This window comes from Erinaceus europaeus, chromosome 20 (assembly GCF_950295315.1).
Source record: "Erinaceus europaeus chromosome 20, mEriEur2.1, whole genome shotgun sequence".
NCBI lineage: Eukaryota > Metazoa > Chordata > Mammalia > Eulipotyphla > Erinaceidae > Erinaceus > Erinaceus europaeus.
In genome coordinates, this window is record NC_080181.1 from 19,752,631 (window position 1) to 19,770,548 (window position 17,918).

Sequence of the window (17,918 nt, forward strand, 5' to 3'; positions counted from 1 at the left end):
CTACAGGTGTCTGTCTATCTTTCTCTCCTTCTCTCTATCTCCCCTCCTCTCTCAATTTCTGTCTTGTCAAATAAAAATAGAAAGGACAAAAAAGCAATAATGAGATTTTTCTTTGAGAAACTCAATATTTCTACCTCCTCTTTCTGCCTTTGATATTTGCTGTGGCACGATGTATGTGACTGAAGTCTGATGAGTGTCCAGGCTGAAGAACAGCAATTCTTTTTCTTTCTTTCTTTCTTTCTTTCTTTCTTTCTTTCTTTCTTTCTTTCTTTCTTTTTTCTTTTTTTGATTATCTCTCCATAAAGAGAGACTTCTGGAATATATTGGGTTGTAGGAAAAGTCATGACTCATTTTTTGCATAGGAAAGCCTACAAAAACATGTCACAACTTCCCCAACAGTCAAATATTTCCACATTGTTAGATGGAGGGGAAGAAGCAGAAACGGGTGAGAGAGAATGACAGCATTGTGGAAACACACTTGTCAAAGTGAAGTGTCAAGGGTAAGCGTTACAGTAGGCAGCGGCTCCTTTTGAGAGCTTACTACAAGCTTGGCACTTGAGGAGCACTGTCACCTGAGGTCCTGGCTGCAGTGCCAAAGGTTGTCCCCAGCAGGACACACCAGGGTGCCCTTGCATTCACTTTGGACTCAGAGATGCAGCCCAACAAACGCAGCTCCATCTAGTGGGAGAGGAAATAGCCTCTTACCTTAAGAGCCCAGTCACAGTCCACCACTGCTTTCTGGTAGTCCCCAAGTTTGATATAAGCCTAGAACGACACAGGAAAAGTGATATTCACACACAACTCTGCAGCAAACACAGTCTTCTGTCAACACAGAAAGAACAGCTGGACAGAGGAACAGGGAGGGGTCCCTGGTCCCTCCTTGTATTAGCCACAGTCCCAGCAAGAAACAGATGACCCCACTTACACTGAGTAACTGCTCAGAGTTTAATGACAGCCTTCTTCATTTTGTACAAGTTCATTCGATTTATTTCATATGAGGTAGAGTTTCTCAGGAGAGGGAGAGAAGCCAGAGTACCTGTCCTGTAAGTACATATGGCCCTGGGGATCAAAGCACTGGAGTTTAACAAGGAGGTACTGACCAGGTGAGGGGCAGGCTATGGAAACCCTATAGGAGATGTCACAGAATCCCAGGGGATAGGCACCACTAACAGTGGACAGCCACTTTCTGTCCTGGTAGAAGTGAAGGGGCAGAAGGGAGAAGCAGTAAACCACAAGGGAGAGAGCAGATTTGTAGAAATTTCTGTACAAGGACTTTAGTGAAGCTGAACCCAGAAGAATATCTGGATTTTACAGGAGTCAGTCTCCCAGGGTGAACAGCAAAGCAAAGAAGGATCCTGGAAGGGTCCCCCTCCCGCCCCAACATATCTGTCTGTTTGTCTATCTCCAGGACTTGTGCATGGGCAATTTTATCAGTCCTTGGGCCAGTTTTTTCATTCTATTCACTTCAGATAGAAAGAGAGATGGAGCAAGATGGAGAATTACCTTGGGGTCATGGCACTTCCTATGTGTTAGGTGTCAGGGCTAAAACCCAGACCATGTGCCTGGCAAGGCTTGTGCCCTACCAGGCGAACTAGGGCTTCTGGCTCCTAACTATATCTTCAAAGAAAAAGTGAACTCTTTGGATCTACCCCACTAAAAATGTTCTGGAAGAAAAGCAGCTGATAGAATCAGAGAGAGAAATTATGACAGGTTTTGGTAAGAATGTACAAAAAAAAAGTAAACAATAGCAGTGGAATGGAGACATCTTAGAGGTAAGTATTCACCACATGGTCCAACAAGTCCACTCCTGGGTATAAATCCAAAAGATAGTCAACATGTCCACAATAAACATGTGGTATCCTGAACAGCAGTATCAATTCTTCATAGTCAGAGAATAGAAACAACTCAAATGCCCGTCAACTGAACAATGAATACACACACTGGTGGATATTTATACAATGGTACAGTTTATGACAATAAAAACAAAGCAAGCAAGCAAACAAACAAAAGGAATGATGGAACAAAACAATGTAACATGAGTGGGCCTTGAAAACATTATGTTCAAGAGAGAAGCCAGACACAAAAGGATGGAGATGCAGTGATTTCAGCTGCATGAAATATTTGGAACAGACAGAAGTACAGAGACAGGAGTAGATTAGGCTGTCAGGGCTGGAGGAGAGATGAACAAAGGGTGGGGGCTGAGCACGTAAAGTGGGGTATCTGTTGGGGCTGTAGTGATAGTAGCACAATCTGCGGACAGGCTGAAAGCAGGTGAATTGCATATCATGTCAATTCTATCACTAAAGCTTATAGCAAGGTGAGGAAAAATGTCTGTTCCATTCCCTATAAGCACAACAAGAAGAGAGAGATACAGAAAATGAATATCTAAGAATCAGACCATTTGAACCCTTGGAATCAAATGCCTTGGGTGGGTGTGTCGGGCTGCACCGCACAGGAGAGAGAGGAGATTGGAGCAGACTGGAGCGGAGAGGGAACACAAGTCTTTATTCTCACAGGCACCTCAGAGTTGGGTGAGAGCGCAGTGGTTCGGGCCACGTGGAGCTAGCAAAAAGGCCACCTCCTGCTATGCACAGCAACCCTTCTCTGCGTCTGTCTGGTCGCTGAGGTGAAAAGGGGCAAAGAGAGACCGGACTGCAGCAGCAGCAGGCTTTATAGATAGAAACCGGAAGTGGAAGTCGGGACAGGATTGGTCGGGAAAGGCACTCCGGGAATAGAGTTTGAACTCTTCGCGGGAAGTGACAATATCCTGAGGGGACAACATGGTGGACGTGACTGCATCTGCACAATTTCCCAACATGGGTGGGGGACATATTTTGAGGGGATCTCCTAGAATTGGGGGCAAATTTCGAAGATCAAAAAATTGACTCAAAATTCCCTGATTCACTCAAACCAAACTGACTTACGAGCTTAGTTCATTTATAGTTTTAAAGAGCTAACGGCCTATAGACAGATGAAAGGGCTGTGCGATAGCAACCACGATGACTGCTCCACCCTCTATATTGATTACTGGAAATAAGAGAGACAGCAAGTCCTTACTAAGTTGCACTGGGTAGGCTTTTAAGCACACTTCTTCTAGAAAAGTCTGAAAGCAACAGCAATACTCATCCAGTTGTCATGAAAGAAAAGCAGGCACCAGCAAGTGAGTGGCCTTCCTAGGGCCCCATCAGACAACAAGACTAGAGCCCACATTGTGTGCAGGCTAGTCCACCAGGGCTGTACCAGAGTACTGCAGAGTACTGTGACAGTCTCAACAATAAATGTAACAAGCTAATTACATGGGTCTGTCAATTATGGGGGTGGTGTTCTAACTCACGGGAACCTAATCACTCAACCAAAGTGAGGAGGAAGCAGGCCAGCTACTGAATTTCTACAGTGCAGTTCTTTGTACTGACACAAAGGAATCTACAAGGTATGAGGTCATTCACTCTGGTCCTGTACTAATGAAGACTAGGAGACTTTGAACTCTCTGTTCTATAAAGCACTACCTTTCTTTCCCTCCATGACCTGGACTTTCATATTCAAGTCAGAGGATGTGAGGAAGAAACTAACATCCCATCAGATAACCTTAGCCATGATTTCATGGCATTGTTATTCAGAAGCACACAGACTCTTAAGTCTATTTGGGCTTCTAATAATTTCACTACACAGCCTTTTGCTTTTTTCTTTAAGGATTAAATTCCCCATAACTTTCCTGTTCTCTTTTGTTCTTTCACATTTTAAAAAGAACTACTTTTTTTTTCCCCCAAGGGCAATTAAGCTGTTGATTTATCCAAATTACACCAGCAATCTATTGATCATAACATTAGCTCCAGGAGAAAAACAAAGCGATGAAAGGGTAGGTTCCTCTCTAGCAAGCAGCAACACTAAATTCACAGGGTCCTTATTAAGTGTTTTCTAACACTGCATGCAAACAGGGAAGGCATTTTAAAAATAGTCAATGGTTCAAATGGCTTGTAACACCAGGCAACACATTTTGCATTTATTTGTCTCTGAATAAGCTTTCTCTTTGAGAACTCTGGGAGAATTGCCTCCCTGAAGCCTTTCCTCGCATTTATTTATTTTTACTCATAGTCATTGCCAATGTGATTCTCTAAAATTAAACAAGTACAATTCTCTTCAACTTTGGTGTGGTAAGAAGGTAACTAATTTAGATGAGTCAGGGTACAGACCATCTACCTTAGATATATTTGAATTATATAACATCTTAAGAGTTGGCAAGGGGAGGGGGCCTGCTTTGTCTTATGCATGGCTTAGGTACAAGTCTGTTTGCCACTGCACTGGGGGACACTTCGGATTTCTACTCTCTCTCTCTCTCTATCTCTAGTTTCTCTCCTGTATCTTTCTACCTGAAAAGTTGCCCAGAGTAGTGAAACCCCAGCAGTGATAAAAATATATATAATAGGGAGTCAGGCAGTAATGCAGCAGGTTAAGCACAGGTGGCACAAAGCGCAAGGATCCCGGTTCAAGCCCCCGGCTCCCCCCCTCCCCACCTGCAGGGGAGTCGCTTCACAGGTGGTGAAGCAGGTCAGCAGGTGTTTTTCTCTCCCCCTCTCTCTGTCTTCCCCATCTCTCTCTATTTCTCTGTCCTATTAAACAACGATGGCATCAACAACAATAATAAAAAACAAGAGCAACAAAAGGGAAAAATAAAAATAAATATATATAATAGTAAATAAAATAAAGGCAATTTAATTTTATGGCTTTCAGATAATTTCAGAGTAACAAGACTGAACACTATGGACTCAGGTAGATATTGCTGGAGACCAAATTTGTCGATAAGCACAAAGGAACTATAATTATTGTACGGCTAGCATTTAAATGCTTCTTTTGAAGTACCCACAAAACCTCAGCTCACAGTGAAATGGGTGTACTATGCCTCTGGTGTTACATAACTTAACAAGGACTGACTGAACTTCTGCCGTAAATAATGCATTAGGGGAGAAAGACGGCAGCCTTTGCCCTCAAAAAGTTTATGATCTTGTTAGGGTGATGAAATACTTTTGAACACTTTCAAATCAACCTCTGGCCATTTTATTTATCAATTCATGTCTGTATAATAATTCTTTCCACAAATAGGACTAGGTAAATGACACTCAGCTTTAGTCTGACTTTTCCAAACTACTGAGCTAATGAGGTCCGGCTGTGCTTGGGTTCATTTAACCTTAAATCACCATCACTCCCCAGACGTCCTAGCCCCCTAACGCCCTGTTCCTTGCTTTCAGCGCTCTTCCTCAACAGGCCTCAGCAGGGCACATTTGCTCTTGAGTTACAGAAATTGGAGCTGATGAGGGCTCTGCTGCATCCTCTCCATCTAGCAGATGACATGGCATCAAATCCATTGCACAAGGGTCCGCCTGACATATCGTCACCTTCAACTAATCATGGACATGGCCCTGCCAATTGTTCAGGCTGCAGATGGAGGCACTTTTCAAAGTCAAGGTCACTGGGGGCCTTCCTGCCTCCACTGGGAACCATGGTTCTTGTGCCTTCGTTAGTGAGTAGATAATAAACATCTGGGTGGTGGGGGAAGGTTTGTACCTGGTGTCCCAGCAAACCACGCTGGTCTGTGATACAGCACAGCAGTATTAGGAACTCTGAGAATTCAGAATTTCTGAGAAATTGGCACTAGGCCCATCAGTTAGTCCCCCCAGTCACACAGTCTGAATTAAAGAGGGATTAATAAAATGAGTAGGAAATTCGCAACAGGGCTAACTCTTAGGAATTTAGATTAACATAAAAAAAAAAAGGCTAGAGAGACCAAGCGTTAAATGCACATAGTATAAAGTGCAAAGACCCACACAAGGATCCTGGTTCTAACCCCCCGCTCCCCACCTGCAGAGAAGGTTGCTTCACAAGCAGTGAAGCAGGTCTGCAGGTGTCTATCTTCCTCTCTCTTCCCCATTCCTCTCAATTTCTCTTTGTACTATCCAATTAAAGGAAGGAAGGAAGGAGGAAAGAAAAAAGAAAGGAAGAAAGGAAGGAAAAAGTGGATACCTGGAGTAGTGGATGAGTAGTGCTGGCTTCAGGGATAACCCTGAAGGCAAAAAAAAAAAAGGCTGGACAAATCCAGTGGTGGCAGGACTCTGGTCTCAGATGTCATTTCATCTCACTTCACACCCACGGAAATGCGCCTTGTTGTGATGAGAAGCCGAGCTGACTGCTACTATGGAAATAAGTGATAGGATGCGGAACGCTTCCCAAGCCCTTCTTCCGTGATTTCAAGTTGGTAGCATGAAATTGGACCACAGGGGTTACATTTGCACCATGGAAACTGACAATCAACTTCGTATCAATCAACTTCTCTTCACAGCCCCATCAGAGCGAGTTGTTGAACATACACTGTCACTCTGCTGGAACCATCAAGTCTCACCTCTCTGGTTTCTGAAGTTTAGAGGAAGCCCAGTGGACTTCTTCTGGGCTCACTTACCTGAGCTCGGTTGGTGTACAGCACTTTCATGTCCTTCAGCTTCTTCAGTCCCTCGCTGTAACACAGGATAGCTGCTTCATAATCTCCTCTGACAAATGCGTCATTCCCCCTTTCCTTCAGGGCTATGAGAATGAGCGTCAGACAGATGAGTTCTCCCCGCACAATGAAAATAATTTTTAAGTTTTTAAAAAAAATTTATTATTTAATTACTGGATAGAGACAGCTAGAAATCGAGAGGGAAGGAGGTGATAAAGAGGGAAAGAAACAGGGGGCTGGGTGGTGGTGCACCAGGTTAAGTGCAAATAGTGCAAAGCGCAGGGACCGGCGTAAGGATCCCAGTTCGAGCCCCCGGCTCCCCACCTGCAGGGGAGTCACTTCACAGGCGGTGAAGCAGGTATGCAGGTGTCTCTTTTTCTCTTCCTTTCTGTCTTCCCCTCCCCTCTCAATTTCTCTCTGTCCTGTCCCCCCAAAATAAATAATAAATAAATAAATAAATAAATAAATAAATAAATAAATAAAATGGCCACATGAGCCATGGATTCGTAGTATAGGCACCGAGCCCCAGAGATAATCCTGGAGGCAAAAGAGGGAAAAAGATAGAAAAACACCTGCAGCACTGCTTTACCATTTGCAAAGCTTTCTCCCTGCAGGTGGGGGCAGGGGGCTTGAACCCGGGTCTTTGCTCATTGTAAGATGTGCACTCAACAGGTGCGCCACCACCCAGACCCACAATGGAAGTTTCTTTCAGGGAGTCAGGTGGTGATGCAACTCATTAAGTGCAGACACTACAGTGCTCAGGGACCCAGGTACAAGCCCCTGGTCCCCATCTGCAGAGGAAACCTTCACAAGAGGTGAAACCAAGTTGCAGGTGTCTCCCAGTCTCTCTCCCTCTCTATCCCCCTCCCTTCTGTCTCTATTTAATAATAAATGAAATAAAATATTTTAAAACATTTTCAGACTTGACTCCCCTGATTTCTTTTTTCTTCTTCCATTTTTTTTCATTCCCCTGATTTTCCAACTTGACTATAAAGCTTCCATTGGTCCCAAGAAGGCCTGTCACTTGTTTCCCCTCTGTAGCTATTTTGGGATTGGCTTCTTTCAAAACGTATATTTTATTTATTTATCTTAATGAGAGAGATGTAGGGAGAAAGGCACAGAAAGGGGGAGAGACAGAGACCAGAACACAGTTCTAGTTGATGGTGGTGCTGGGGATTGAACCTAAGTCCTCAGAGCATAAAAGTCTCTTGGCATCACTTTTTGTTGTTTCCTTTTGTTGCCTTTGTTGTTTTATTGTTGTTATAGTTATTACTGCTGTCATTATTGTTGGATCAGACAGACAGAAATGGAGACAAGAGGGGAAGACAGAGAGAAAGACAGACACCTGCAGACCTGCTTCACCGCCTGTGAAGCGACTTCCTTGCAGGTGGGGAGCCGGGGGCTCGAACCGGGATCTTTACACTGCACTGGTCCTTGCACTTGGTGCCACGTGCGCTTAACCCACTGCGCTACTGCCCGACCCCCGGCATAACTACTATGCTGTTTCTCTAACCCTTGGGATTGGCTTCTTTGAGGGCATTTTCTCTATATCCTTTACATAGTTTTTCAGATGAAGTGATCATTTTGGCCTCAAGGTTTGGTAACACCCTAAGTTTGCCACAAAGACCAATTCTGTACATTTATTAACTTATAGGCAGCAAGCAGTCAATTTTCCAGCAAGCACGGGGCCATCCAGATCACACGCTGAGAGGTGGGGAATCAAAGCTGCAACTCTTCTGGGGTCACATGTATCTATCTGCCCAGCATATACACAACCCCAGCTCTCTCTTTTCCTTCATTTCTCCTGTCCTTTCTCACCACTTTGTTTTCTTGTTTCATGTCTGATTTCACTTATTCAGCAGCGTCTCAAGCTGGCCAGCAGTATCTCACTGCCATCCCTTTCTACTTTCTAAACTTGCTTTAGAACTGCTCAACTGGGTCTCTTAAAACCATCATCCAAATGCTTCAGAAAGAGGTCTTTATTTCCTTCTTTCCTTCTCCCTTTCTTTCTTTCTCTCTTTCATTTTTGTTGTTGTGGCCATTGTTGCAGGCTGGCTGAGAGCTAAGCCCCATCCCTGCTGGCTGTACAGGAACAGAGAACAGAAGCAGGTGGTTTTGACCAAGTGACACAGGCCTGCCTGCCCTAACCCACCCACTGGGAATCTTGGGGTCCCGAGACATCAGCACACACGCACTCTTGTGCTCTTCCCAGCACAAACCATCCCAGTGATTTAAAAGTGGGAGCTGTTAATTAGGCAGTCAAATAACTGCTCTGTGTTGATTACCTGGGTGGGAGCTTTGTCTTACTCTATATGACCACTACTACAAATGTCTTGTGCTGAAGCACATACAAAAGTGCACCTGTTAATTTGATCCTCCTGCAAAATGCACTCGTGAAAAGTGGTGCTTGTTAGATATCAAAAGGCCTTATGCTGCATATGCTGGGGCTCACGAATATTCGTAAAATAACTATTTTTGATCCAGTTGAGAATATAGTGAGCTTTTGGGACTAGCAATATCTAAGCCCCTACGCTCCTAAAAGTATATTCTTAACTCTCCACTTAGGTTAGGAGCTACAGACTTTGAGGCAAGACTTTGTATAATATCTTGTTTTATGTTCCTAAAGCTATTTGCATTTTTCTGTGTTAAAGATACTAATTGTCTCGATGTTGTATTTAAATAAATGTATTTCTTTAAAGTTGGGGGGGAAGGTCGGAGCTGGAGATTACCAGTTGCTAAGGCTTTGTTTTCCTTTCTTCTCTTGGCACGTTCCTTTGCATCCTTCTCTACAGACGCCAAGAAGGCCTCTGACAGCAGAGTAATTTCAAATATGAAAAAGAAAAATCCAAATACTATAATCAGTTCTTTGGCTCAAATTCAGAAGAAAAGCTACTTTAAAGCTTTAAAGACACAGTTCTCATGAAAGCACATGTAGACACACACACACACACACACACTCTACACACATACATTCTGAGGCTAAGCTAAAATGACATTTTCTTAATTCAACATCAAATGATAATCTGTGTGATGTATTATTATACATGATGGTTATGTCTGTGCTTCCCAGTTGAATTATGCCTTTTTAAAGGAGTTTTTTTCTTTGAAGACAAGACTTTTTTTGTTCCATTTAGCATAATGAGTTTCTGAGGAAGACCAATCTGGAGTTCTTGAGCGGCTAAGAGGAAGTGGCATGCTATGGGACAGCTGAGTTCAGACTGCAGAGGACTGGCCAGGAGAAAAGAAAGAAACCCTTCCGAACGCTGTCCCCTCCGAATACTAGTAACAAAGGTGGGTGATCTGCAGGGTTTTGTTCGTGGACTGTTTGTTAGGCCAGCAGCTATACGTTAAGGGTCTGGAAAGCACAACCAATCAATACTGATCTTAAGTAAATAGTACACACTGGGAAAAGAGACATGGTGCTTACCTGAGTTTCTCTCATCTGCACTCTGCAGGGCACAGGTTGTAAAAAAAACAAAGAAACAAATTTCAAAAAACCACTCCTGGACAGACAGGTGTGTAAACCAGCAAGGCAGATCAATTGCAAGTGGGGAGTAGGGTCATTTCCCTTGATCTTCAGTATTGAAGTGGCCCAAATTCAGGAGGCTTGCTTTAGCTCAGGGCACCTGCTTATGGGCACAGGGGTATGGGGCTAAGTTTGCAGAATCCAGGGTGAACAGGTCAGGAGGACCCCTGCTGCGGTCGTAGCAGCTGGAAATAGGACCTAGGAGAATATATCCCCTTAAATAATAGAGTTTAAATATGGGCACCAGTTCAGGGGCAGGAGAGGCCAATTTCTCATTAAAACAAACACAAAGGGTTGTTTTAAGATGACCCAGAAAGACCAAAGGAAACCTTTGTAGGAGCCTGTGCGGGACTGATCATGGTCTTGTTCAAGGCGGTTCTGCACTCATCCTCATTGTGGACTACTTCTGCCAACGCTAGTCTCTTTTCTGTCTCGAGGACTGCTTTCTGTTGCACAGCTGGGTCAGCAGAGTTCATTTCCTGGATTAAATTGGCTAGGGAAAAAACAGGGTGTGAATCATTCAGGCAAGATCTCCAAAAGGAAAGACTCTATCAGGAACGGTGGTACAGAACATTCAGAGGGGAAGAACTCTTATTTTTTCCAGCTTTATCAAGATCTAATTGACTTATAACCTTGTATAAAATTTTTCCCTTTTGTTGCCCTTACTGTTTTATTGTTGTTATTATTATTATTGCTGTTATTGCTGTCATTGTTGTTGGATAGGAGAAATGGGGGGGGAGGAAGAGAGGGAGAGAGACAGACACCTGCAGACCTGCTTCACCATTTATGAAGCGACCTCCCTGCAAGTGGAGAGCCAGGGGCTCGAACAGGGATCCTTATGCTGGTCGACAAACTTTGCACCATGTGCACTTAACCTGCTGTACTACCGCCTGGCCCCCAACCTTGTGTAAATTTAAGGTATACAAAGGGATGTTCTGGTCGATGAATACATTATGAAATGATCCCCATGGCAACCTAATTAACACATCAACTTCCTCATATAATCACTTTTTTTTTCTTTTTGTGGTAAAAGCATTTAAGAACTACTCTCTTAGAAGCTTTCAAGTACATAGTACTAAGTACTGCTAACTGCAGTCATCACACAGCACAGGAGATCCCTAGAATGTACTCAGCATTAGAAGTCTGACCAACTTCTCAGACAAGTTCTTTCATTAACATTCTTCAGTTTAAAAGAAGACACTTTTGAATAGAAGGCAAAAATTAAGAGTAATTAAAATCAGTGTGGGAAAAAATTAAGCACAGGATTCGTTTTATCCAAGAGAAGGAAGTTGCAAAATCTAAGTGTGGGCTTCAAGGAACAGAGATTTCAGCCATTTCTTAATTCAACAACAATTTATGGGGAGGTTGTTGTAAGTTTGCTAATACATAGAATGCTAGATAATAAAAACTCTGATAATAAAAACTCTCCTTTTTAAAGGAGACAAGTAGGTAAAGTAAATACAAGCATATCTGAGATTACAAGAGACCTTCACCTTATCTTTGTCTTCACTTTATTGTCTTTCAGCTCTAGTGAAGAATCTAATGAACCTCTCCAGGCTACCACTTGATCACCATCCTGGCTTCCTGGACCCTCCCACCCCTATGCAAGATAAAACTACAGGGGTAGGTGAACCTAACTCACTAACTCCAGACACTTTATTCAGGATACTGAATACTGAAGTAGAAAAGCAAAAGGATTGAGTGGGCTGGGCGGTAGCGCAATGGGTTAACTTTACATAGCACCTAAGCGCAAGAATCCCAGTTCCAGCGCTGGGGGGGGGGAGGCCCTGTAAGGGGGTGGCCTCATAAGTAGTGAAGCAGGTCTGCAGGTGTCTATCTTTCTCTCCCCCTCTCAGTCTTCCTCTCCTCTCTTGATTTCTCTCTGTCCTACCCAACAACGACAGCAATGGCAACAATAACAATAATAACGAGAGCAACTGGGAAAAAATGGACTCTAAGAGCAGTGGATTTGTAGTGCAGGCACCGAGCCCCAGCGATAACCCTGGAGGCAAAAAAAAGAAAAAAGAAAAAGAAAGTCAACTGGACCAGCAATGATACTTTTCTAAGTACTGATACTCTTAGTACTGACAAATATATTCTATGGGCCAGGCAGTGGCACACTTGGCTAAGCGCACACACTTCAGTGTGCAAGGGCCTGGGTTCAAGCCCCTGGTCCCCACCTGCAGGGAGAAGCTTTACAAGTGCTGAAGCAGGGCTGCAGGTATCTCTCTGTCTCTTTCCCTCTCTATCTCCCCCTCCTTCTCTGTCTTTATCCAATAATAAATAAAATTTATTTAAAAAAGAAAAAAATCCTTCTATTTTTATTTAGTTCAGAAGAGATAGAGTTTCATGAGAAAGAGAAGCCAGTGTACCACTCCAGTATAAGGGCACTGAGCATCTAAACTGAATTAGGTCCTCTTGGATTTTGCAAATCCCTTTGTATCAAACATCACACTTGAAATTACTGGTTTATGGGAGTTGGGCGGTAGCACAGCGGGTTAAGCGCACGTGATCTCAGTTCGAGCCCCCAGCTCCCCACCTGCAGGGGAGTCGCTTCACAGGCGGTGAAGGAGGTCTGCAGGTGTCTGTCTTTCTCTCCCCATGTCTTCCCCATCTCTCTCCATTTCTCCCTGTCCTATCTAAAAGCAACAACATCAATAACAACAACAACTACAACAACAATAAAAAACAAGGGCAACAAAAGGGAAAATAAATAAATAAAAGAAATAAAGAAATTACTGGTTTACTAGTTTATTGTTTTGTTTTTCCCACTGGGTTGTAAATTTCATGAAGAAAGGCAATTCTTGTTTATTATTAGTGTATTCTCCTGTGCCTAGAAATTCTCAATATAGAAATTCTGCGAAATGAACACACAGAATGTCCAGAGGGCTATAAAAACTTAGGTTTGAATGAATAAAATTAGAACTCCACTTCCTTGGCAGCATGACCTGTGCTTCAAATGCTCATTAGTTACTTGGACGGTGTTTATGATCACAGATTTTCTACGGGACTGGGCGAGTGTAAGTGAACTCTGAATGCAAATTCGTCAGGCAAAGAGAGAGATGGAGAGACAGAGGGAATGAGGAAGGCCTCACACAGAGGTTTGAGTCATCAGGATCTATATGTGAGGGGAACCAGAAACAGTTTTTGCTGCTCCAGTGTGAGCAGGGCAAGAGGAGGTAAGACAAGGTCAGGGCAGGATGTCAAGTCCTGAGGAGAGCTTGAAGTTTATTGTGACTGCTGAGAGAATCCAAGCAGAGCAGTGTCTGGGTCAGATTTGCATTTTAGATACATTACTCTGTGGGGAGTATAAGCCTAGAGGCAGGAGAAACAATCAGGGGGCTGTTGAAATAGCTTGGGTAAAAGGCAGAACAAAGGGAGGGCTGGGGAGAAACGAACTGATAGGATGTGGGGTTGAGAGAGGGGAGGAGTTCAATGGGACTTGAAAACTTCTGGATGATGGTGCCACCAGCTGAGACTGAATTAAGGGGGGGGAGAGGAAAAGCAAGTCTTATCTGGGAGGAGTACAGAAGGGAAAGAGATGACTAACTCAATTTTGGTACACTAAGTTTGAGGTGTTTGTGGGACTTGGGCATATGACCACTGCCACAGAGGCTGAGGCTCAGAAAGAAGACTGGGTAGCAATTTAGATCAGGAGGAGGGGATATCCAAAAGCAGACAATTGACAGTAAAAAAAAACCATGTACTTGCGCTCTAGTACATGAAGGGTTGGTGAGTAGTAAGCAGACCAGGGCCAGAACTGTATTGAGGGGTGGACAGCAGAGAGGGCCTTGAAGAACACATCATGGATGTGTAGTTTATGTAAACGACGTTTATTGTCACCAGGGTTACAGCTGGGACTCAGTGCCTGTATGACAAATCTATTCTTCTAGATGGGCAGTTTTTCCTCCTTTTTAAAATTTTTATTATTTTTATTTGATAGGACAGAAAGAAATGGAGAGGGAGTGGAAGCTAGGGAATGGGAGAGAAGAAAAAGACACCTGCAGTGCTACTTTGGTTTAAAAAGCTTATCCCCTGAAGGTAGGGAGCACCAGGGTTTTTGTTGTTGTTGTTGTTGTTTTGTTTTTGCCTCCAGGGTTGTTGCTGGGGCTCAAGGAATCCACTGCTCCTAGAGGCTATTTTAAAAATATTTTATTTATTTATTCTCTTCTGTTGCCCTTATTGTTTTATTGTTGTAGTTATTATTGTTGTTGTTATTGATGTCGTCATCGTTGTTGGATAGGACAGAGAGAAATGGAGAGAGGAGGGGAAGACAGAGAGGGGGAGAGAAAGAGAGACACCTGCAGACCTGTTTCACCGCCTGTGAAGCGACTCCCCTGCAGGTGGGGAGCTGGGGGCTCAAACCAGGATCCTTAGACCAGTTCTTGCATTTTGTACCACGTGCACTTAACCCGCTGTACTACCGCCTGACTCCCAGAGCACCAGGCATTTGAACATGGGTCCTTGTGTGCACTCAGCTGGGAGCATCCCCACCTGTCCGCTTCTAAATTATTTTTTTAGGTTATCTCATCCTTTGGACTGAAACACTCTGCTGGAAGGAGCAATTTCAACACATTTCCATTTGACTGAGTGAATATGTATATGTGTATGTAAATGTATCTGGTTTCTAGCCTCACACAAGCCTTCTGAAGTGTGAACAGCTTTGGAGCCTCTTGGATGTGACACTCAGAGTTCAGAGTATTTCTCTGAAATTCCACCTGTCTGAGCTAGAAAAAAGGTTATGACAACTATGAGCCATCCATGTGATTTGTTGAGTCCTAAGGGGAAAACTATTTGATTCTGCAGCTCAAAACCAGAAATGGCTCAACTCTCAAACAAGAGGGTCTTCAGGTTCACTGATGAAGGAGAAAATAATCAGGCTCCGATCAGATCCTACATGGAAAGGAACAAAATCTAGAGGAATGCTATCAACCTGAATTCCACGCAGAATGCCGACAGATTCTAGATACCAATTAACAGCCAGAAAAACACTATCACCAAGCTCAAATATTATTTGCTTCCCAGTCCCCCGTTCTGTTTAGCTTTACATTTTTAAAGAGTAATAAACCTGTCGTTTCTCTCTAGTCATTCCACTTCTCTAAAGGAGAATTGAATTTATTTCGGATTTAGTGGTACTTACTGATTTCATCCACATTTTTAAGAAATTTCTGCAAGTCTTTCTCCTCGTCGTCAGCCATTGTGAGCCAGAATCCCTAAGCAAGGCAGCACAAATGACTCAAATTAATAATAATAAAATACTTAGCACAATTTGTCGGCCTGATTAGACTTCTAAAATGAAGAGGCAGGTGATTAGTTAAAAGATAGACTTGTTTATTGTGGACACACTAGCAAAGTGATCTGTTTCACTCCGAATGCTGTGAAGGTCAAAGGGCACTCATTATTTGTGGACCTACTTCCAGAAAGCTGCCAGCCCTCCCTCCACTGGGAAAAACCACTCTGCAAAATGTTCCTCCAAAGCCAGCCCCCACCTCTGTGATTGGGGACACTGGAGTGAAGTCAGGAGGACAGCAGCTGATATGCCGCCAGGGATGAAGGACAATGCTAACACTTGACTTTGTTTTTTGCAGGTGTCTATCTTTCTCTTTTTCTTTATTTCTTTTCTTTTATTTATCATCTTATTTATTCACTTATCCATTAATAATTTGGGCTGATTCTATAATTATGGGCTTCTGTGAATATCCCTACAGGTATGAATATGAAAATATTGCTTCCAGATCATTCTTTGAATTCAGATAGATGCCCAGAAGTGGAATGGCCAGATCATAGGATAATTTTATTTTAATTTTCTGAGGAGTCTCATATTTTTTTTTTGTATTGGTTAACACTTGACTTTGATCATGACAAGCCAGTCCAGCCAGGAGCTTGGATCTGGCTGTGTGACAGGTAACCAACCAGTCAGCCACTGGGCAGGGACAACGTGCATCTCTGTTTAAAATAGAAGCTCCTGGGGGACCAGGGGGTAGCATAGTGAGTGGAGTTAAGCGCACTTGGCGTGAAGCTCAAGGACCAGCAAAGGGATCCCGGGTCGAGCTGCGGACTCCCCACTTGCAGGTCTGCAGGTGTCTATCTTTCTCTCCCCCTTTGTCTTCCCCTCCTCTCTTGATATTTCTCTGTCCTGTCCGTACAACAGTAATAATAACAAGGGCAACAAAAATGGGGAAAATCACCTCCAGGAGCAGTGGATTCATAGTGCAGGCACCAAGCCCCAATGAAAACCCTGGAGGGAAAAAAAAAAAAGCCCTTGGCTTACTCCTGAGCAAAGACAAGCTGCAAATTGGATAAAGGGATTATTACTCATGGCACCATGCACCATTTCCACTCCAGGTTCTTAGGATTGATTCCTTCTCAGTTGATGTATTAGGAATGAAAAGGGCATGCTGGTGTACTCAGTGATGTCCCCAAAGGGGTCACGCGTGGACTATTAAAATGACCTGAAAGTAGGGCGTCGGGCAGTAGCGCAGCGAGTTAAGCACACGTGGCGCAAAGCGCAAAGACCTGTGTAAGGATCCTGGTTCGAGCCCCCGGCTCCCCACAGGAGAGTCGCTTCACAGGCGGTGAAGCAGGTCTGCAGGTGTCTATCTTTCTCTCCCCCTCTGTCTTCTCCTCCTCTCCCCATTTCTGTCCTATCCAACAACGAACGACATCAACAATAACAATAATAACCACAACCAGGCTACAACAGCAAGGGCAACAGAAGGGGGAAAAAATGGCCTCCAGGAGCAGTGGATTCATGGTGCAGGCACTGAGGCCCAGCAATAACCCTGGCGGCAAAAAAAAAAAAAAAAAAAGGCCTGAAAGCTAAATACTATATTCCTGAATCTCAGCATCCCGGACAGGACGCAGGGGTGCAGAGTGGAGACACTCCCCAGGTGAGTCTGGCTGGCCCCTGGATTCAGCGGGCTGCGTGAAGTCCTGCAAAGCACCTGGAACTGGGAACGGAGAGCACGGTGTGGGACCCGACCTCTCCTAGGGGCCTCCAGTTAGCAGGGCTCTGATCCTCCCTCGGTGCTCACTCAGGCTGCAGAGAGAGGGTCACCCTGAAGAGTAACTGAAAGAAACAGCATGGGCTGTGCAGCCGAGCTTCCGGCCCAGGGAACCCGGGGGCCCAGAGAACCTGCCCAGGTGCAGGCGGAAGGGAGACCCCGCAGGTGCCGCCCCGAGCCCGAGGCCCCGCCCCGCCGACGCTCAGTTGCCTGGCAACCGCTTCCTAGTGTCTCCCCACTTCCGCTCGGATGGAGGTCCCAGCCGGCACCTGGTTCCGTCCGGTCTGCTGGAATCCTAACCAGTGTCCTCGACCTGGTTTCGGGGGCCCAAGGGAGACGCCGAGTCACCCAGCCACACTGACGGGAGTCAGCCCAGAGAGCCCGTGAAAATGGCGGTCGCGGGAGGGTAGTGATTGGTCTAGACAAGGGGGCGGGGATAAAGTGCCGGGGCGTGGTCAGGTGTGGGTGTGGCCGAGCACGCTGTGGGCGTGGCCGGACCGCAGGTGTGGGCGTGGCCCCGTTACCAAATACTCCACCCCAGATCTTGAGATGCAGGGAGCACTGATCTCTGGTCAAACTAGGGACTCGGACTCATAGTAGGCCTTATAGCAGAATAAGACAACGGGGACATTAACACTGAATGTATGCGCACATCCTTGAAGAGAGTCCAGCCTATTAAGAAAGTCAAGTGTCTTATGTTCCAGATTAAAAAGAGAGGAAAGCAGGTTTGGAGTAAAGTCCCTTCTTGAGCATAAACTGATGTTCAGAAATACCTGGGGCTTAGTTGGATAATTTGTAGGTGCTTTGCAGACACACGCCCTGTTTGGCAGAGATTGAGGAGTGTCTGGGGGTTAGAACTTTCCAGGAGTGGGGCAAGCGTAGCCATCTGATCCAGACATAACCA

General features: G+C 44.5%; 1 protein-coding gene across 2 annotated transcripts in view; it reads right to left on the minus strand.

The window, feature by feature from the left end:
• TTC12 (tetratricopeptide repeat domain 12) overlaps positions 1-17,417 on the minus strand; it is a 52,650-nt gene extending 35,233 nt beyond the window's left edge. Inside the window, exons 1-7 of one of the 2 annotated variants that reach the window (XM_060180048.1) lie at positions 17,284-17,417; positions 15,151-15,223; positions 10,340-10,503; positions 9,912-9,933; positions 9,214-9,291; positions 6,449-6,570; positions 706-765 (exon numbers count right to left, since the gene is read on the minus strand). In XM_060180048.1, the coding sequence (XP_060036031.1) occupies positions 706-765; positions 6,449-6,570; positions 9,214-9,291; positions 9,912-9,933; positions 10,340-10,503; positions 15,151-15,208 (504 nt within the window). In that variant the 5' untranslated portion in view covers positions 15,209-15,223; positions 17,284-17,417. The remainder of the gene's footprint in view (positions 1-705; positions 766-6,448; positions 6,571-9,213; positions 9,292-9,911; positions 9,934-10,339; positions 10,504-15,150; positions 15,224-17,283) is intronic. The other variant, XM_060180049.1, reaches the window with a different exon arrangement.
• Positions 17,418-17,918: the final 501 nt, after the last annotated feature.